Source organism: Rhinoraja longicauda, chromosome 14, assembly GCF_053455715.1.
Source record: "Rhinoraja longicauda isolate Sanriku21f chromosome 14, sRhiLon1.1, whole genome shotgun sequence".
Lineage (NCBI taxonomy): Eukaryota > Metazoa > Chordata > Chondrichthyes > Rajiformes > Arhynchobatidae > Rhinoraja > Rhinoraja longicauda.
The window spans coordinates 42,061,088-42,083,392 of NC_135966.1; the positions used below are offsets into that span (position 1 = coordinate 42,061,088).

General features: G+C 43.3%; 1 protein-coding gene across 4 annotated transcripts in view; it reads left to right on the forward strand.

Annotated features, from left to right (window-relative positions):
• Positions 1-3,348, forward strand: part of LOC144599938 (protein FAM53A-like) — a 101,745-nt gene extending 98,397 nt beyond the window's left edge. For all 4 annotated transcript variants that reach the window (XM_078411206.1, XM_078411209.1, XM_078411208.1 and 1 more), the window contains one exon: positions 2,009-3,348. In XM_078411206.1, the coding sequence (XP_078267332.1) occupies positions 2,009-2,266 (258 nt within the window). In that variant the 3' untranslated portion in view covers positions 2,267-3,348. The remainder of the gene's footprint in view (positions 1-2,008) is intronic.
• The last annotated feature ends 18,957 nt before the right edge of the window (positions 3,349-22,305 follow it).

Here is a 22,305-nt window from a genome sequence, read left to right on the forward strand (position 1 = left end):
CACCCCAGCATTTTGTGTCTGTCTTTCGTGCAAACCAGCATCTGCAGTTCCTTGTTATTACATTTTCCATAAACAGGAGTTCTTCTTGGGAGTTGATAGCGGAAAAAAACCACACAGTGGGGTGTGCACAAAGCTTGTCCACGCTGATTGTTAAGGTGGTTAACAATTTAAACATGATCGCATGCAGTTAACACAAGATTTGTCACATTGTCTCCCTGCATGGAAAATATTAAAATTGCCTTTCCCTCCCTCCATTCCCACTGCTCCAAACTCACTGGGGTGACCCTGCTCGGATTTAGTTTCCCATTACTTACCCCATCTTCAAAGGGAGTTTGTCCGGCTTGAACAGCAAAGCATCACCCCATTGTGTGATGGTGATTATTACTCCACAGTACCACCTATGGGCGGGGATTGAATGTTACACCCATATGTTACTGCCTGTGCCACAGATTTCCACCTCTGAAGATATATTCTGATTCATCTCCATTTGAATCAGATAAAAGGGAAATTACCAGCACAATAACCTTTTTTAAGGGCTCAAATAATTTTTTTTAAATCATGTTGTTTGTTTTAAATTCTCCTCCTTGTGTGTGATGTGGAAACATGGGGTGAATCACTTAAAACGCAGTGCAGAAGTGGATCAGCTCACTTAGCTAAATCTACAAGCATTCAATATCTTCAATTAGCCCCTGTACAGCACTACACCAGTCACTAAAATATATGTATCCTTCAGTGCTGCTTATTTACTCTTCGAATAAAAGGGTTAGTGTGCAATTGATGCATTGTACAAAGTCCCAGTGGGTGTTTGACCAGTGTTCCTTCACTGTATGGAGAGGTGTGACAAGACACACAGGCCAGGAAGGTTGGTGAAAAGGTTAGTCTTCTTTCGGTGACCAGTTCACTAATTTCAAAAGTGTGCTCAAACTAAAGCTCCTTATTCGTGGAATAAGGTTATAGAGGGGAATGGGAAATAAGAAAAGCTCAGTGTTCCTTCTGGTAATTCAATAATATTGAAGTGCCTACATTGATATTGAATGAAAACATAATTGGTTCAGAATGAAATATCTGAAACATCTCGGTATGAATCTCTCCACCGCCAAGAGTGAACAGTGGAAATCTTGGAGCAGAAGATAGAAGTGGCCATGGTGAGAGAAGTCCGAAATGAACGTTTGCTGTTTGGATATACTCTATTTCTGCCTTATATTTATGATCTTTATGGGCTTTTTGAGAACAGGTTGAAATATCAACTACTGTTTGCAGCAAATATTAGTTTAGTTTTTTTTATTGTCACGAGGTACAGTGAAAAGCTTTTGCGTGCTATGCAGTCAAAGACATAATTACAATCAGGCCGTGCACAGATAATGTATAAAATATAAAGGATACAACATTTAGTGCAATGTAAAGTCTGATTAAAGATAGTTCAGGTCTCCACTGCACACTAGCTCATGAGGGAACGGTCCAGTTTCTTGATAGCAGTTGGTGGGAAACTGCCCCTGAATCTGGAGGTGTGTGTTTTCAAACTTGTGTACTTGTTGCCTGATGGGAGAGGGGAGAAGAGGGAGCGACCTGGGTGAGACTGATCCTTGATTATGTTGGTGACCTTGCCGAGGCAGCATGAAGTGTAGATGCAGTCAATAGAAGGGATGTTGGTTTGCGTGACGGTCTGAGTTATATCCACCACTCTGCTATTTATACAGTCAGCTGTTCCCAAACCTGCTGTGATGCATCCTGATAAAACTCTGTCTGTGGCATATCTGTAGAGATTGGTGAGGATTGTTGGGGACATGGCAGACTTCCTAAGCCTTCTTAGTTGGTGTGATTTCTTGGCCATAGCTTCAATGTGGCTGATCCAGGACAAATTGCTAGTGATGTTTATTCCTTGGAACTTGAAGCTTTCGACCATCTTTACTTCAGTGCCTTCAATATATAATGTGGTCTAGATGAGGTTCAAAATAATGTTGTTCTGATGTATTGTTCTGTAAACATCCTGTTTTTTGTTTTGTTGCAGAGAAGAAACCTGAGCAGTCCAGCTTGCCCAGAAACAGAGGAAAGGAAACCCCTGGAGGGCCAGTCACTCGTCTCTATCTTGGACACTGCAGACTTCAGGGCAGATTTGTTGCACAGCTGCCCAACGAGAAGCTGCCGGATCGAAACGCTCAGTGAAAGTGAGGAAGAAGAGGATGCTAAGAGTTGTGGTAGTACAGTGGCCTTTCCGTTCCATCGCTCCTGTGAGGATTTAGATTTGGACATGATTGAAGAAAACTGAAAAGTAATATCAGGATCTTTTAACCCCATGAATTACGCCTTAAAATGCAAACCCATGAGTACAAAATACAAAGTTTCACATAGATTGTTCTTCCCCACCTGATCCCATCGTTACACTACTTGATTGGACTGTTTCATTGGGGGTTGTCCTATGGGCTGGGACCTGTGAACTGCCTTACCCAGGTCAGCGAGGGTTGGGTCCAGGTGGAAAAATTGCGCCATTCCTCTTGCTCTCCTTTCACCACCTGGGTCTCCTCAGGTGACGAACTGTGTAGACGTCACCACACTCCACATGCACAAGCCCTCAAACCTCCAGTGCATCTGCAATAAACTCTGTGTGATGTATTCCGGAGACAGTTCTGTGATAACCAAATGGTGCCTTCAGAAGCAAACGAGTCAGAGGAGGAATAGATGAGCAGAAGCAAAGGGCACAAACAATATTTTAAAGGGCCCTGAAATTGACTCCTATTTTCAGCTTCGCATTATTTCAATAAAGCTATGATTAATGGCTTAGTTAGATTCTCTCTCTTTCCCCTTTGTCTCTTTTTCCACTCCCACCCCCGTGGCTTAGAGATCAAGCAGAATGTAAAGGGATGCACAGTGTTCAAAAGGATGTCTATTTTTGGGCTTTGTGAAAGGCCGAGTGATCTCTATTCAGGAGGAAGCTGCACTGGTGGGAGTTGTACTTTTCTTCAGTGTTCTCAGCTGAGGTGAAATACAAGCTCATGATCGCCATGAATTGTGGCCTAGATTTTATAACTGGGCAAAGGATTGGATGTGGATGTGGAGAGAAGGCGAAGCAGGTCAGGGCTGATTTAGCTTCCTGATGGTTTTCAGAGTGAGGAGTGACTGTAAGGTGTCTGTTTTTGTTACTTTGTAGATTCTACTTAAAGATACTCTATATTTTGTTGTATTTTAGTCCTTGCACCAAATTTATGAATGACGATCAAAGATTCACAATTTCCTGCCGATTTTCTGTGTCCTCTTGGGGAAAAACTCCCAGCATTTCTAATGAATTTAATCAAAGATTGTGATAATATAACAACCACTGCTCTTTATTCATGACCTTAAATAAAAAAAACCTGTTGAATAGTTTTGAGTGTCTGTTTCAAATTTGACTTAAACCTATTCTCGCGGTGGCACAGCGACGCAGTGGTAGAGTTGCTGCCTTACAGCGCCAGAGACCCGGGTTCGATCCTGACTATGGGTGCTGTCTGTATAGAATTTGTACGTTCTTCACGTGACTGCGTGGGTTTTTCCTGGGTGCTCTGGGTTCCACCCACACTCCAAAGACATGCAGATTTGTAGGTTAATTGGCTTCGGTAAAATTGTAAATTGTCCCTCGTGTGTAGTGTGTGCTAGTGTAACGGGGATCGCAGGTCGGCGTGAACTCTGGGCTGAAGGGCCTGTTTCTGCACTGTATCTCTAAACTAAACTATTAAACAGCCCTGTGAAAGACCAGCAAAGAAATTGGACCACGATCATTCCTAAGTTTGAGTCAGCCAGGTAGTGGTGTGAACAATACAACTTGCTTCTGTGCCAGTAGTTGTGCAGGTAGGGAGAGGCTGCAACTTTACTGACCTGCCTCCGTGATTGATGCTGTTGGGTGAGGACCTGTTCAGCTTTGGAGATTGTATAACTTGTAGTCGCACCTTGCTGAGACTTGCATATAAATATTAGCACTCCCAGCCTTCAGGAAGAAAGTCGAGTAGGCAGGGAGGAGGTAAAACAAACACCAATCCACCTGCCATTTACCTCCCAACTCACTCGCCTGATGATTGGGCAGGATTGAACCTCATTTCACTGTTCTGTAAAGGTTCCCCTGATGTAATTGGTGGCTTTGTAGGTGCAAGTGTTAAGGGGAGGTTAAATTACAGAAATTAAACAGTAAACTTTAGGTTTTCCCTGGTATTTGCTCAACTTGTGCTGAAGTTAGTATACTTAAAACACTAGTTTGCTGAGATTTTTGTGGGAATGAATAAAAAAAGTTAACAGATTTTAATGAAGCTAAGGTCAAATGTACCTCGGTACACGTGACAATAAACTAATCTGAATTGTAACCTTGTGCCGAACAAAAACATGTTTTAATAAGTGTCTTTGAAAATAACTTTCCAATTTCTAATAATTGGTTTGTTTACGAGAAATCTAGAAGAGTCCGAAAGTTGAATTTGGATGGCATGGTTCCATTTGTACTAGACATAGTCTACAAAGCTAAATAATGCAATTGGATTCACACAGCACCTCCCCTCTTCCATTTGTGTGTGGCTGTATTTGCCTTGTTGTGAAAATGAAGTGTCTCATTGAAAAACCTTCGACCTAACCTTCGTGCGGCACGGTGGCGCAGAGGGAAAGTTGCTGCCTTATAGCGAATGCAGCACCGAAGACCCGGGTTCCATCCCGACTACGGGTGCCGTCTGTACAGAGTTTGTACGTTCTCCCCGTGACCTGCGTGGGTTTTCTCCAAGATCTTTAGTTTCCTCCCACACGCCAAAGACGAACAGGTTTGTAGGTTAATTGGCTTGGTAAATGTATAAACTGTCCCTAGTGGGTATAGGATAGTGTTAATGTGCGGGGATCGCTGGTCGGCGCGGACCCGGTGGGCGGAAAGGGCCTGTTTCCACGCTGTATCTCTGAACTAAACTAAACTGAATGTGGCTGAGCAATTTGACTCTTGTGGACATCTAAGCTGGGGTTTGTGTAAAAACCTTGTCCCCCAAATATTTATTTCTGGAGTCGCTGGAAAATAGTATGGACCAAAGATAAACACAAAATGCTGGAGTAACTCAGCGGGTCAAGCAACATCTCTGGAGAAAAGGAATCGATGATGTTTTGGGTTGAGACCCTTCTCAATCTGAAAAGTCACCTATTCCTTTTCTCCAGAGATGCTGCTTGACCCGCTGAGTTACTCCAGCATTTTGTCTCTATCTTCGGTGTAAGCTGCATCTGCAGTTCCTTCCTCCACAATAGTATGGACCACCCTGAGTCTGTATTGAAGTGGTAATGGTGGCTTTCTCCCTTCCTTTCCTAAACTGCATTACAGGATATTGACTAATGTGTTTGTAACACAATCCATCTCCCAATTTTGTTTCAATAAGATAGAAAACCAAGACGGGATCTTTTTTTTCTTAATGGAAACTTCCAACAAAAGATGCATTCTGCCTCTTGTTCACTTTATCAACAGTTGAACATCAATCACAATGAATGCTACTTTCTGTTCAGAACTTTTTAGTCTCTCACGGTAAAATGGTACTGCTGTACTTCTGACTTTTCAAAGAAGGAATAATAACGGTGTCAACTCAGGTTTTATTTATTTTAATTAACTACAGCAGTTGTTGTTTGTTACACTACATTCATTTGCAACCATATATGGTCTTAGACCTTGTTACGGTTGTCCTAGTGTAGCAACGTTTTGTATTTCTAAGAACTGAGATTAACCAGTTAAATACAAACTTTCGAAGCTTATGTCCCTGGGAATCAATAGAATATTGTCCTTTACCCATCTGTCTGAAGATGGTTCCAACCCGAAACATCATCTATACAATACAATACAATACAATGTTCTATACATGTTCTCCAAAGATGTTGCCTGATCCACAGTTACTCCAGCATTTTGTGTCTTTCTTCATAAGTTCAAGGAGCAGATATACGCCATTCGGCCCATCAAGCCTACTCAGCACATGCAGTCCCTTGTTATTACCGTTTGGTAGTGGGGTATTTGTGTACTAGCAATTACAAAGTATTTACAGCACAACGCAGTCTTGATTCATTAATGGGTGTGGTTATCACTGACAAGGACAGAGATGACAAGGACAAGGACAAGGACAGCAATGTCTGTCCTTGTCAGTGATAGCTGCACATAGGAAGGTGAGGATGAGCTGTGGGCCAGTGTACTCGGCAATGGTAGACTCTCCTGCAATCCTGTTAAAACTAGTATTTTGCTGACAATAGATGACATGGAGATGTAAGAGACTGCAGATGCTGGCATCTTGAGCAAGTAAAGTGCTGGAGGTACTCAGCGGGTCAGGCAGCGTCTGTGGAGGGCATGTTTAGTTTAGTTTAAAGATACATCGCGGAAACAGGCTGTTTGCCCCACCAAGTCCGCACTGACCAGCGTTCCCCACGCATTAACACAAGCCGACACACACTAGGGACAATTTACGCTTGTACCAAGTATACAAACCCAAGCCAATGAACCTACAAACCTGTACGACTTTGGAGTGTGAGAGGAAATTGAAGATCTCGGAGAAAACCCTCTCGGCCACGGGGAGAAGGTACAAACTCCGTACAGACGGCACTCGTAGTCAGGATCGAACCCGGGTCTCCGGCGCTGTAACGTGGCAACTCTACCGCTGTGCCACCATGAATGGATGGATGACTTTTCTGGTTGAGACCCTTCTTCGGAATACATGACAGTAGTGCAGTTTCCATTTCTATTGGCCTCTTTAAATGTGGCTACATTTGCTACTTTTCATCTGTTGGGAAATTTCCAGAATCTTAAGAGTTTTGGAAGATGGTTAGTGGACCTGCTGCTGGTAGGCACAACCGACATGCAACATGTTAATTGTGCTATAGCTAACCAAAAAATAATATCTTTAAAATAAGTTTATAAAATGTGCACAAACACTTCTCTATCTCGTGTCTGTGTAGGAAGGAACTGCAGATGCTGGCTGAAACCGAAGATAGACACAAAATGCTGGAGTAACTCAGCGGGCCAGGCAGCATCTCTGGAGAGAAGGAATGGATGATTTTCTGGGTCGAGACCCTTCTTCGGACTAGAGTCAGGGGAAAGGGAAACGAGAGATATAGATAATGATGTAGAGAGATATAGAACTAATGAAAGAAATGCAAAAAAGTAACGATGTTAAAGGAAACAGGCCATTGTTAGCTGTTTGCTAGGTGAGAACAAGAAGGTGGTGCGACTTGGGTGGGGGAGGGATGGAGAGATAGAAGGAATGCAGGGGTTACTTGAAGTTAGAGAGATCAATCTTCATACCACTGGGCTGCAAGCTACGCAAGTGAAATATGAGGTGCTGTTTCTCCAATTTGCATTTAGCCTCACTCTGACAATGGAGGAGGCCTAGGTCAGAAAAGTCAGTGTCGGAATGGGAAGGGGAATTAAAGTATTTGGCAACCGGGAGATCAGGTTGGTCCAGGTGGACTGAGCAATGGTGTTCAACAAAACGATGCCAGTCGATAGTCTATCTCCTGTGATGGAGACGGTGAGATCAGGAAAGGAGAGGGAGGGGTAGGAGATGGTCCACGTGAATTTGAGTGCAGGATGGAAATTGGTGGTGATGATCGCCGTAATGTCAAACCTCAGACACCACAACCCCTGCCTGGAGTTGGTTCATCCAGCAGGTCTCCAAAGTGCAGCAATGCATTGCGATGTGAGCTGTGGAGATGGAGGGAGAGGAAGTCCAGCATCTGATGGCAATCTTTACTGCCCTTCCTCTCTTTCAGACATGGACCATTTCATTTCAGTTAGGCTTGGTCATTGATGTGCAGTGTAACTGGAGGGCAAAGAAAGATCAAACCCAGAAGATCAGTTCCAATTAGTCTGATGAAGGGTCCCGACTCAAAGTGTTGCCTGTTCATTCCCTCCCCAGATGCTGCCTGACTTTCATCTGGCACTTTATGTTCTGCTCCAAGTCAAATCTAGAACAGTTCCGGTCTCGCTCACCCGGCTACTTAACTCCCACCACAGATCCTTCCCCCCTTACCGTGATTCTTCCCAGAAAGAAACTTTCATAACCTCAGCAACCGATGTAACTTGGCGAGTTGACAATGTGCCAGTAGTGTGGTGCAAATTGTGAATGCAGCAAAAGCCAGAAGTGGAGGAATGCAGAGTTTGGTTATAGAGATGAGATTAGCCCACAAAGCAATGGAACATGAGAATCTAAATTTTTTATCTTAAATTGTTAAACTGTGGCAATTTTCATTGAGTTATTTACAATTAAATGGCCACGTTTTTCTTGGACTAAAACAATTACGGCATTCCTGCTATTTTAAAAAAAGCAGTAATATTGATTGATGATTATTTTTTGAAAATCCTGCCATTGCAAATCCAAAACACTTTAGCCACTAACCTCCTTTTCACCTTTGACATTATAAGATTTTTTTTAAGACACAACATGGAAACAGGCCCTTTGGCCCACTGAATCCACGCAGACTATCAATCACCCGTTCACATTAGTTCTATGTTATCCCATTTTCTCACCCACTTCCTACACGTTAGGGGCGATTCTATTTTACAGAGGGCAACCAACCTATAAACCCGCACATCTTTGGGATGTGGGAGAAAACTGGAGCACCCGGACGAAACCCACGTGGTCACAAGTAGACATGCAAGCTCCACTTAGACAGCATTCAAGATCAGGATTGATGTGGGTCTCTGGTGCTGTGAGGAAGCAACTCTCCTAGTTGTGCCACTGTGCCGCCCTAAAACACGAGGTTTCTTCGTAAGGTAATTATGTTATGGCCAAACTATCTACTATATCGAGAAGATAAATTAAAATTATTTGTATAATGCCTCAGTCATTTCTATTCCACATTGTAATTTTTTCTGTCATTGTCCCATTGGAAACCATAAATTAGTTTACCATTCTCTTCTTACATAGTTATAAAGGGGAAATAAAGAAATAGGAGAGACATTTTACAATTCATTTCTGTTTTCACAGATGAGTGTACAAAAAATCTTATGGAAGTAGTGGCGAATAATAGTTTAGAGAAAATGAGAATCTGAAAGAAAAGAACATTCACGTTTTGAAACAATAGTATTGGAGAAATAAATAGGATTGAATGCAATACATCACTAGACTGCTCACCTGCATCCAGTTGTTTCAGAGCTTGATTTGGAAATGGCAGATGCACTGCTTGTCATCTTCCAAACTCCCGTTGGTTTTACAACAGGCTCCACTGAATGGACGGTAGCAGACAGACAGACTCACTTTTTAAGAAAGGAGTTGGGGAGAATGAAGCACCTGTGGCTAGAAGTTGTTGGATTTTATTACAAGTAACGGGACACGTTGAAAATAGCACCGAGCAGAGTCAACGTGGATTTATGAAAAGGGAATCACGTTTAATAAATTAGTTCATTTCTTGAGGTTGTCGCAAATTGAATAGGTTGGATGTGCAAAGAGGATTTGATAAGATGTCGTACAAGAGGCTGTTAAACAGAATTAGCATGGAGGTAGAAATAGGCTATTGGCATGGATTGAGAATTAATTAACAATTACAAAGCAGAGCAGGAATAAATAACCAAGAGGTGTCCCGACCCGAAATATCACCTATCGATGTTTTTCAGAGATGCTGTCTGACCCGCTGAGTTTCTCAAGCACTTTGTGTGTCCTATTTAGGAATAAACAAGTCATGCTCTGGGAAACTGTAAGTCATGAGGTGTCACAGGGATCAGTGCTGCAGCTTCAGATATTCACAATCAATGTTGACGATTTGGTGGAACAGACCAAGTGTAATATATTCAAATTTGTTGTTGATACAAAGCTGAGTGAGGATGCAGTAAGGACGTTTCAAGGAGATATGCACAGGCTAAATGAATGGGTCAGGACAAAACTGATTGTCAAGCCATTCACTGACTAGAGGTCATAGCCTCAGAATTAAAGGACGTTCCTTCAGGAAGAAGATGAGGAGGAGTTTCTTTAGTCAGAGGTTGGTGATATCTGTGTAATTCTTTGCCACAGAAGAATATTTTTCTGGCGGAGATAGATAAACTCTTGATTAGTACGGGTGTCGGGTTATGCGGAGAAGGCGGGAGAATGGGGTGAGGAGGGAGAGATAGCTCAGCAATGATTGAATAGCAGAGTAGACTTGATGGGCCGAATGGCCTAATTCTGCTCCTGTCACTTATGATAACAGAAGCAATAGAATGGTGAGAGATTGAATGGGTTGGTGTCCTGGAGGATCCGAACGTCTTTGTACATGAATCACTGGAAGTTAACATGTAGGTCCAACTAGCAAATCAAACAGCACGTGGGTCTTTAGATTTTTTTTAGATTTAGACATTCAGCGCGGAAACAGACCCTTCGGCCCACCGAGTCCGCGCTGCCCAGCGATCCCCACACATTAACACTATCCTACACCCACTAGGGACAATTTTTACATTTACCCAGTCAATTAACCTACATACCTGTACGTCTTTGGAGTGTGGGAGGAAACCGAAGATCTCGGAGAAAACCCACGCAGGTCACGGGGAGAACGTACAAACTCCGTACAGACGGCGCCCGTAGTCAGGATGGAACCTGAGTCTCCGGCGCTGCATTCGCTGTAAGGCAGCAACTCTACCGCTGCGCCACCGTGCAGCTGTAGACAACAGGAGTATGATACGCTATGACAATTATGTAGAGCCCTGGTGAGACTGCAGCCGGGGTATTGTGAACATGCTTCCCCCTCCACCCCCCACCCCAGCCTCAGGAAGGATATACTTGCGAAACAAGAAGTGCAACAAAGGTTCTGCAAATTAATTCCTGGGACAGGGATGTGGGATATGACCTATACCCTGCATCCTTAAAAAGCTGAGAAGCATAATGAGAGGTGATCCAATTGAAACACGCGTATTCATACAGGACTTGACAGACTAGATACAGGGAACATGTCTCCCTTTGCTGGGATGCCTAGAATTAGAAGTCGTAGCCACAAGAAAAGAGGTGGGATCCCTTTCCGAGCTGAGATGTCTTCAGCCAGAGGGTGATGAATTATTGGAAGTCCCTACCGTTCACGGCTGAGGAGGCTCAATCACTGAATATATCCAAGGCAGACATAAAAACAGGACGGGATGGAAAAACTCAGCAGGTCCTGCTGAATCAACATTCCAGGTCTGGAACCCTTCATCCGAACTGGGAATGAGAGCAACGTTGGCCTAGGTAGCAGGGAATGTTATGGTGTGATGGTGGAACAAAGGGAATTACTGTGATGGGGTGAAATAATGGGGCAGTTAAAATAAGATGATGTTTATTTGACTGTGTAAGGTGATGCTAATCTGTGCAGTCTGTGGATTTTTGTACAATCAGGCAATGCACAAATAAGGGAAAAAAAAGATGACAAGTATAGCCGATATCATGCATACATACTAAGAGAAATATAGAGGGAGTCAATAAAGGTTGGAGAATTTGACATTGAGTCTTCCCCCACGTGGATGATGAAATAATGTTCCTTGGACCTGGGGCGTATATTTTATTACAGAAAGCCAAGGACAGAAGGATCACAGGGGGAATGGGATGGCAAATTAACCCAGCAGGTCAGACTCACTCCTGAGGGCAGATGCTCCGCAAAGTGATCACTCAACCTGCGTTTGACTTCTCTAGTGGGGAGGAGAGTACAATATGAATACTGGCAAACATGCAAGTGGGTCGCTGCCCCACTCGGAAAGATTGTTTGGATTCCTGGACAGCGTTGTTCTCTCCTTTTAAACATATATTTTTTTAAAAATTACAATATATCTTTATTGTCATTGTACAGGGGTACAACGAGATTGGGAATGCACCTTCCATACGATGCAATAAATTAATTAGCTAGTCAGTATTACTTTAAACAACCCAATGAAACAAATTAGAACAGTTTTAAAACAGAATAAAGTGCAAGTAGATCTGTGCCGGATCACTGTGCGATGTGATCATCCGGCTCAGCAGGACCGGTTCATAGCAGCTATGGCCCTGGGGATGAAGCTGTTCCTGAGTCTGGAGGTGCGGGCGTAGAAGGTCTTGTATCGTCTGCCCGATGGTAGAAGTTCGAACAGACTGTTGCAGGGGTGTGAAGAGTCTTTGTGGATGCTGGTGGCTTTTCTGAAGCATCGTGTGTTGTAGATGCCCTCCAAGGCTGGTAGCTGTGTTCCGATGGTCCTCTGAGCTCTATGGACTACCCGCTGAAGAGCTTTCCTCTCTGCCTCCGTGCAGCTGAGATACCACACAGGGATGCCATGCGTTAGGATGCTCTCTATGGTGCAGCGGTAGAAGGTTGTCAGCAGCTGTTGGGGTAGACCAGACTTTTTCAGTGTTCTTAGGTAGAACTGTCGTTGCTGTGCCTTCTTGACCAGTGCAGCAGTGTTATTGGACCATGTGAGATTCTCCAAAATGTGAGTGCCCAGAAACTTGAAGCTGGACACTCTCTCCACACTGTCCCCGTTGATAAAGATCGGGGCGTATTCCCCGTTGTGTGACCTACGGAAGTTGATGATCAGCTCCTTGGTCTCACTTGAATCCTGAACCCCTCACCCAACCGTTAGTTTAAAGCTCTATTCTGAATAGTTACGTTGTTCCCAGACTGGCTAAAGTGTAGCCTGCCCCAACAAAATAGCCCGACCTTTCCTCAATACTCTTGCCATGAATCAAACCCTCCATATCGCTCTGATCTGTTCAATCACTTGCCATTTTGTAGCTGTCTTGGGGAGCAGCCCCACTACTGCTCCTAAAGTTGCACATTTTAATTTGCTCTCTACGCCTTTAAAATTTCACAGCGGATCCATAATCGTCATTCTACCATGCCGACTAGATCCTCTTCATCCCCCTCCAACTCTCAAGGCGTTCACCCACCCCAAGTAGAAGTCCTTAACCTTGGCACTGGCTGGAGGTCTCTCCCTTTGGGAGATCTAGTTACAGCTGCAGAGGAAAGGATCTGTACTCCTGCCTTGACTAAATTCAACCTCTCAACATTCCTTACCAGACTCCTGTTTGAATGGTCTTCAGTATCACAATGTTATGATTGGATTCATTATCGTCTCTACAGTCTTTGTCAACACCATTTTGGTAACGTACAATATCTCATATCTGTTGGATAGATACATTGGATATTCATCACTAGATAACCTTAGGGTGTGACTGCAGTTTGGTTTAAACCTTCAAGACCCTTGCTTTCAATGACATAATAACACTCAAGACTTCCCTTTCCCCAAACTATCGCCATTCAGGTGATCGCCTGTCCTTTAGCTTTTGGAAGCAAAGTGGGTAATCTCACATTTAGACTGCATCCGCCATGCATTTTCCCATTGGCATAATTGGAATAAGTCAGATTGGAGCCCGTCTGCATGGTGCTTGCAGTTGATATACTCCACCTCCGTCATCGTACCCAGCTAATGAAGTAATCCATCCTCAAACCCAACCGTATTTGTGACCTTACTACGAGAGTCAGGATCATGGGGACAGCAGCCATTTGAAGATTCCCCTTCAACAAACAGACCAACCTGACTTGGAAAGAATATGCGAGATCTACATCCAGGAATACCTGCCCATCATCTATTGCCATACCTTTGACTGAATCATTGCAGCAGATTAAAAGACAGCTCACCATCACCTTGTCACATACTATTGTTTGATTCAGCAACATATGCTGCTTTTGACAAGAAAGCCCTCATCCTATAAACTGAATTGAATAAACTATTTTAACCACAATTCTCCACATCTTGTTTTGTAGCCAGATTGGTAACCATCCTATGACCTAACTCAAATCAAGATGATTTGGTGAACTGTTTTAGTTTTACTTGCTCTCAGTAAAGCCAGCTGATCCTCATTTAGATTCCATTTGTAATTCAATCCATTAAGATAATTTAAAATAGAAAGACTTGCACTCATGTTGTACCTATTACAGCCTTAAGGCATCGTAAATGACAGACAACAGAATATTTTTAGCAATGCGGTCAGCCTTGTTTTGCACAGCTCCTGATATTGGATCCCATCTTGCAACTCGATTAATTCAATTGATTGTTGACAGCAGGGAAAGAGGCACATTGAGCATCGATCGATCACCCGTTCACACCAGTTCCATGTTACCCCACTTCCACATCCACTCCCCGCACACTCGGACAAATTACAGAGGCCAATTAAAACACAAATCCCCACATCTTTGTGATGTGGGAGGAAACCTTAGCACCCGGGAGAAATCCACACGGTCACATGGAGAACGTGCAAACTCCATACAAACTCTACAGCAGCGCTGCACTTAAACTTGCTCAGACATTTATTATTCCATACGTAAGCTGACTGAATATATAAAATTAATTCCACCCTGTAAGTCAGTTCACGGTGTTTGTTCAACAGTTATTTCCGATAGTGACCGATTCTTTTGAACTGTGGTATGTGGTCTCTTTGGGATTAACTCCCATTTACTTTCTGCACTACTACCCCTGCGCTGCTCAGATGGTCTGGCTGTGTTTCAGTGAGTGCTACAGGATGCCTCTGCTTTGACAGCACAGTTTGGCTGGCATGGTTATTATGCAGGGTGTAGACAAGGAGACATTGATTGCTCCCCCAAATACATTGCAGTAGCTGGCGCGGGGTACTGGACTGCAACAGGATTTCTTCTCCAGCCCACACCCCATTGGGAAGAGCACGCAGTGTTGGAGCTCATGTTACAGCTGATATTCTCATAACAGTAAATCATCCAACCTATTGCGGCCACAACTGGTGTATTAGAATGAGTGCATTAATCTTTTGTTCACTTCCAGCAAGTGACACGTAACAGGGGTTCAGTCTGAAGAAGGGTCTCGACCCGAAACATCACCCATTCCTTCTCTACCGAGATGCTGCCCGGCCTGCTGAGTTACTCCAGCATTTTGTGAATAAATACCTTTGATTTGTACCAGCATCTGCAGTTATTTTCTTATACTTTACAATAACAGGAATTAACCACTCACACTGCCCTTCCTTCAGGATCCTCCATACTTCAGATTTGCAGGGATTTTTTAAAGGATATTTGTACATTGTTGTTATCACAATGTCCATTTGCCCTGTGACGCATTGACTTCCACAACTCAGTACGATCTTCCTGTAACTGGGAGTTTCTCAGCTGTTTCTGCCCATCCCCTTTTTACATTGCAGATGTCCCAGCTACTTGTTCCCACTGTACTGAAGCCAGAAGCTGATATTATTACAGCTGGCAATGGAGATAGCATCCTCCCTTGAGTTCTGCGTGCTTATATAATACTCTGCAACAACACCACAGGAAAGATATATTTAAATCTATTTTATGCTGCCCATTTCCATATTCTTTTTTTACAATGATGACTTCCCTAGAACAAAAGTTTATTGTTTGGACTGACTCATGACATTTAGCTTCAGTTTTCTCCACCTAATCTTTGAATGTGTACATTATTTATTCTCTCACTCTTGATGAAGACATTATTTTGTCTGCTCACTAAGATCGCCAGTGACTCCGTGAATAGCAATCCCTGATATTGTCGTGCCAGCTGTGGTTCAATTGTTTGCACACTAAGTCAGGAGGTTTTTGGATTGAATCCCATTTCATGGACACTAACTAAGCCGACACGTCTGTACTGACTGAGGGATCGCTGTGCTACCTCTCTTCAGGCGACTTCTTCTGCTCTACGATTGTAAAAAAAAAAATGGCCTAGCTAAAATGTCCTGGCTAACATTTAGCTGTGTCATTAGGTAACACATTTGTGTTTAATAATAACAATAATAATAATAGTTTATTTGTCATTCCACTCCTGACAGATCATGCAACGAATGGGACGAAACAGAGTGCCTCCGGGTGCCATAGTGCACTATAAATGCAAAACATATAGACAGGGGATGACAGTGCAGTACAATACGATACAGTACAGTACAATACAAATTAGACAGTGCAATACAATACCATGGTCAGCCATGACCGAGGGGGCCTAAGAAGAATACAATACAATACATATAGACAGGGGATTAAAGCATGTAAGCGGTAAAAGGTAAAGGTTATGGGTTCAGGACCCTCCACAGAGATCATCACAAAAATCTAGTTGATACACCAGTGTAGTGCTGAGGTGATGTACAGGTGTTGAACCATTGGAAATCCCAGGTTTTGGGTCTGAGCCTAAACCAAGGACTGCCGTTTAAGGTGAAGACAGAAGCTCTGTGGAACTATATAAAGAACAGCAGGGAAGATACCTGATGACTTGACTAATATCATTCAAAAAGACCATCTGGTTATTATTCCATTGTAATTTATGGGAACATTATTCAAAATGGCTGCTGTATTTGCTACATCGCAACAGTGACAACACTGGGATTTGGGATGTCCTGGCGTTCTGAAGGTCTTGATATCAATGGATGAATACTAAACGCAAGGCTTCTTTCTTACCACCTTTGCAGTAAAGACCAAGAGCATTTGCCTTCCTTATTGTTTGGTGGGTCGATATTGTTACTTTATGAGATTCATGCACAAATAAACCAAATCTCCCTGAACACCAGCATTTAATTGTCACCCTCTCTTAAAAAAACAACTTCCTCTTCCCAGTATTAAATTGAATAACCTCACAAGTACCCACCATTTGCTTTCTGTTTGCCCACTCACACTGCCAATATTACTTTGTAATCATTTTGGCCTCTTCTTTCAGCTATTTTTACCATGTTTGTATCAGCAATTATAACGGTTTCCTTTAGCTGCTGGTAAAAATGTTTTTTGTAAATAATCCCATAAAGAAATAGTTGTGTTCCCATGAAACTTTGCCTTATTTAATAATGCATTTATCAAGAACAATTATGTCAAAATGGGGCAGAGGGCTAAAGAGTTTCAGACTCACAATCATTGCTGTTTTTTCCACGATTTTCAAACATTTGTCTTTTTGACAATTGTAAGTTTATTTTTGTTACCACAAGCTAAAATACTAACGGCTGTCTGTTACATTGTTTAATAGAGCATCATTACATAAGTGTCAATGGAAGCAATTGCTTGTCAATTACAATCTTCTTGTGTATGGTGTGCACAGCCTAAAGTTGTAGGTCAAGGGTAGACCTCCAGGCCAGGGCAGCATCAGTTGCTGGGTGGATGGCCTTGATGCCACCAGGGAAAAGCCTCAGTAAGCAGTCATTCATGATGTGTGGAATGCTCTGGTCTGGATATCCGCAGTCGCAAGCAGGGCTGGGAGATTGCAACCTTCACGTGGTCCACCCTGTCTCGATTAATGTAATCAACCCAACGTGCACAATCTAATAGATGTCAATTACAGTGGCTGCCTATGGTGAAACTGACAGTCTGAGTTCTTAAGGGACAATGGTGTCAGATTACTGTGGGGAAGTTACTTGGCAACATTTATTCCCAAGACAGCTTTTTTTCTGCTTATCAATTTCCAATGTCACTTTTAAGTGATTTTCTAGTTTCCAATCAAAACTGCAATATATTTCCACCGAATACAAATAATATCCCTTCATTCATCAATTATGTTACAGGTGTTCCCCGACTTACGATATTTCGACTTTACGATGGTGCAAAAGCTGGGTAATGGCAGTGAGCCACAGTGAGCCTCCGGCCACTTGATCAAGTGTATTAAATACATTTTCGACTTGTGAGATTTCCGTTTTACGATGGGTTTATCGGAACGTAACCTCATCGTAGGTCGAGGAGCACCTGTATATCCAATTAGCATCATGTAAACACACCTTGCAGAAGAGCTACATTTAGTTGGATCCAGATACTGGCCCTTGATGCAACATACTAGTTACAGTCTGCCTATCTGCTTTCTGCCCCTTGACTGGTTTTTGCATCATTCTAATACCTAACATCCACCCCGTGATTCATATCTTGAATATAACATTTTAATGCAGCGATGAATTAAATACCCCTTAAAAATCTAAATGTGCACCATCCAGTAGTTCTCCTTATCTATCCTTATTTGTCCAATAAATTTGTCAGATTCAGTTTTTCTCTCATGGGACCATCTTGATTCAATTTATGCAGGTTCTGTTTTCGTAATGGCCCAGTTACTAAACCTGATGAAATCCTGAACTCTGCCATCAATTGATATCAGGCAAAGAGGTCTACTGTTCCTTCATGCTACATTTGCCACCTTCCAATCCACTGGAACTGTGGGAGAAGCTAAAAGATTTCACACGTTCATGAACGACGCGCCAAATGTCTCTGCAGCCAGCTGTTTTAGAAATCTGAGATGCAGACCGTCGAGTCCTGGGGGTTCCTTATCACTGGGTATCACGGATAACCGCTGTGATACCTGCCGCAAAATTGCTGTAAGGGAAAATGTCCGGTTTTTAATCGCTAACGTGAGCTCTTCCAGTAATTCACTGTAATTAACTGGGCAACAATTAATTACTGCCAAATACCAGTGAATGAACAGTGATGAGGTTGTCTATTAGGACACGGATGGCAGGGGATCCCAGTCATTCTTGTAATTTCCCATCGACCATGCAATTTACTGAATTCATTCCAGACCAAGCTTCCTTAATTAGTTTTGTTCGTTGGGCAAGTTTCAGCAAGTGTTGCCCTTGCTCTCGAGTTCATCACTGGTAGGGAAAGAATTTAGTGAGGTGGAAAGGTGAATGGTCTTTCTTGAGCTTCAGCCGGTTCCAGGGAGGAGGAGGAGGAATATTTGACCTGTGTGTGGGGCAGTGTGAGGCTGGAGAATGGGATTAGGAGGGAGAGATAGATCAGCCATGATTGAATGGTGGAGTAGACTTGATGGGCCGGATGGCCTAATTCTACTCCGATCACATGACCTTATGACCTTCTACCAGTTCACTGGGGAAAGGAGAGGCATACTGGACATCTTGCAAACTTCTTCTTGCAATGTTTCTTCATCTCCTTGGAGGAGGCCAAAGCAGGTGGGAGTTTGTGGAGGGGGGAGGGGGGGGGGGTTGGTGTGACTGCTTAACACAGCGGTGGACACAGATTTGCATTGGCTTTCAAAAGGTAGTTAGAAATGAGAAATGATTTGGTAAGAAAAATGTTCATGGACGTGAAGAAAAGGCAAGGGTAAATCGATTGGAAATTATAAGTAAAGTAAAGGCAAATTAATTGGGTAAGTCTGTCAAAGAATCAGCAAGGGCATAATGGACAGATCACCTTCTGTGATGGTCAGTACTGGGACTTACCAAATGGCAGTCTGTGCAGCGCATTTGCCTCATCATTTGCAGTCTAATGAGAGGTGTAGAGAATCAATGTTGTTGGCCATTAGCCAGCTACCTCTGCTGTGGCTATCAGGCAACTAAGGATGGCAGGTTGTGACTGACCAACTCCAAGAGAAAAATAGACATGAGGGTAATTCACTGCTGAACCGAGATCAGACCACACCTTCAGGAGAAGTCTGTGGGACGAAAACTGGAAGACCTGGTAAATAAAATGGAAGAAAAGATAAACAAACAAAAAATTCATTGAGAACAGTTAATGAAAGAAACTATTCCAAGAGCCACCAGCCGCTGCTTGCTTATGTTATTTTGATGTTTGGAATAATAGGAAATGTGGGAATTGCATATTCAGTGTACTCTAAATCGTGGGCTACTCAAAATAGGACCAGATCCCTGGCCATGAAAACTGCCCTGGTTGTGAACAATCCAGCTAAGCAACTGAAAGCTAAATGGCTATAGCACCCTGGATTGTAACTCACAGACCATAGAACAGTGCAGGACAGGAGCAGATCCTTCAGCCCACAATATCTGTACCAAACATGATGTCAAGATAAACTGATCTCATTTGCCTGCACCTGCTCCATACCACTCCATTCCCTGCATTGTCATATGCCTATCTAAAGGCCACGATCCTATCTGCTTCCACCACCTACCGCTGGCAACGTGCTCCAGGCACTCACTAGTCCCTGTGTAAAAAACCTTGCCCCACACATCTCCTTTACGTTTTGCCACTTCATTTTGAACCCATCGGGAAGTGGCTTGGTAGCAAGATTCAGGAGAAACAGGCAGGTAGCCAGCACACATCGACATTATGCATGGCTCTGTGTGTCTTGCGCTTTGTGTATCAGACAGCTTGTCGTTACATAGTACTACCTATATTGGTTTGTTTATGTTGTGATGAGCTTTTCTCCGGCACTGGGCCTGTACTCGCTGTAGCTTAGAAGGATGAGGGGGGACCTCAGTGAAACTTACCGAATAGTGAAAGGCCTGGATAAAATGGATGTGAGGAGCATGTTTCCACTAGTGGGAGAGTCTAGGACCAGAGGTCATAGCGTCAGAATTAAAGGACGTTCCTTTAGGAGGAATTTCTATAGTCAGGGGGTTGTGAATCTGTGGAATTCATTGCCACCGAAGGCTGTGGAGGCCAAACCAATTGATATTTTTAAGGCAGAGATAGATAGATTCTTGATTAATAAGGGTGTCTAGGGTTATGGGGAGAAGGCAGGAGAATGGGGTAAGGAGGGAGAGATAGATCAGCTATAGAAACATAGAAAATAAGTGCAGGAGTAGGCCATTCGGCCCTTCGAGCCTGCACCGCCATTCAATATGATCATGGCTGATCATCCAACTCAGTATCCCGTACCTGCCTTCTCTCCATACCCCCTGATCCCTTTAGCCACAAAGGCCACATCTAACTCCCTCTTAAATATAGCCAATGAACTGGCCTCAACTACCTTCTGTGGCAGAGAATTCCACAGATTCACCACTCTCTGTGTGAAAAAACCCCTTCTCATCTCGGTCCTAAAAGACTTCCCCCTTATCCTTAAACTGTGACCCCTTGTTCTGGACTTCCCCAACATCGGGAACAATCTTCCTGCATCTAGCCTGTCCAACCCCTTAAGAATTTTGTAAGTTTCTATAAGATCCCCCCTCAATCTTCTAAATTCCAGCGAGTACAGGCTGAGTCTATCCAGTCTTTTTTCATATGAAAGTCCTGCCATCCCAGGAATCAATCTGGTGAACCTTCTCTGTACTCCCTCTATGGCAAGAATGTCTTTCCTCAGATTAGGAGACCAAAACTGTACGCAATACTCCAGGTGTGGTCTCACCAATGCCCTGTACAACTGCAACAGAACCTCCCTGCTCCTATACTCAAATCCCCTCGCTATGAATGCCAACATACCATTCACTTTCTTCACTGCCTGTTGCACCTGCATGCCTACTTTCAATGACTGGTGCACCACGATGCCCAGGTCTCGCTGCATATCCCCTTTTCCTAATCGGCCACCATTCAGATAATAGTCTGCTTTCCTGTTCTTGCCACCAAAGTGGATAACTTCACATTTATCCACATTATACTGCATCTGCCATGCATTTGCCCACTCACCTAACCTATCCAAGCCGCGTTGCAGCCTCCTAGCATCCTCCTCACAGCTAACACTGCCTCCCAGCTTCGTGTCATCCGCAAACTTGGAGATGTTGCATTCAATTCCCTCGTCCAAATCATTAATATATATTGTAAATAGCTGGGGTCCCAGCACTGAGCCTTGCGGTACCCCACTAGTCACTGCCTGCCATTCTGAAAAGGACCCGTTTATTCCTATTCTTTGCTTCCTGTCTGCCAGCCAGTTCTCTATCCACATCAATACTGAACCCACAATACCGTGTGCTTTAAGTTTGCATAGATTAAGTTTAAGCTATGATTGAATGGTGGAATAGACTTGATGGGCCGAATGGCCTAATTATGCTCCTATCACTTATGAACCTATGAACATATACTTGATGTGCTAATATTCTGGTATTTGTGATGCATTTGTTACGTGCTTGGTTGTAAGCATTTAATTGCTGATTGACAATAATGGATTTGATCAACACAATTCTCTCAGTTTATGCTGATTGCTTTAAATATGTTCAGAACAGTGAACATATCAAATTGCAGAGAATTTCCACATCTGTCACGAAGAAGGTGTGCTAGCACCTCAACTTTATGAGGTTTAAAGAGATCTGGCACGTCTCAAACTATTCTAACAAACCTCTACAGGTATACTGTAGAACGTGTGCTGAGTGGTTGCATTGAGGCCTGGTATGGCTAAGTCCAATGTACAGGAATGCAAGAGTTTGCAGAGAGCGGTTGACGTAGCCCAGTGCAACATCGGCACCACCCACTCATCCCTCCATCAGAAGCATCCACACGAGGCCCTACTTCAGAAGGTGACATCCATCATCAAGGATCCCCCACCATCCAGACCAGGCCCTCTTCTCACTATGACCATCAGCAGGGTACAGAAGCCTGAAGTCCCACACCACCAGGTTCAGGAACTACTACTTTTCGACAAATATCAGGTTCTTAAAACAACCTGCACAACCCTAACCTTAACCCTAACCCTACCTCAATAACAGAACACCTTAGCCTACCTCCTGCATGACTATAGACTTGTTATTTTACTCATTTTGTTTTTGTAATAAT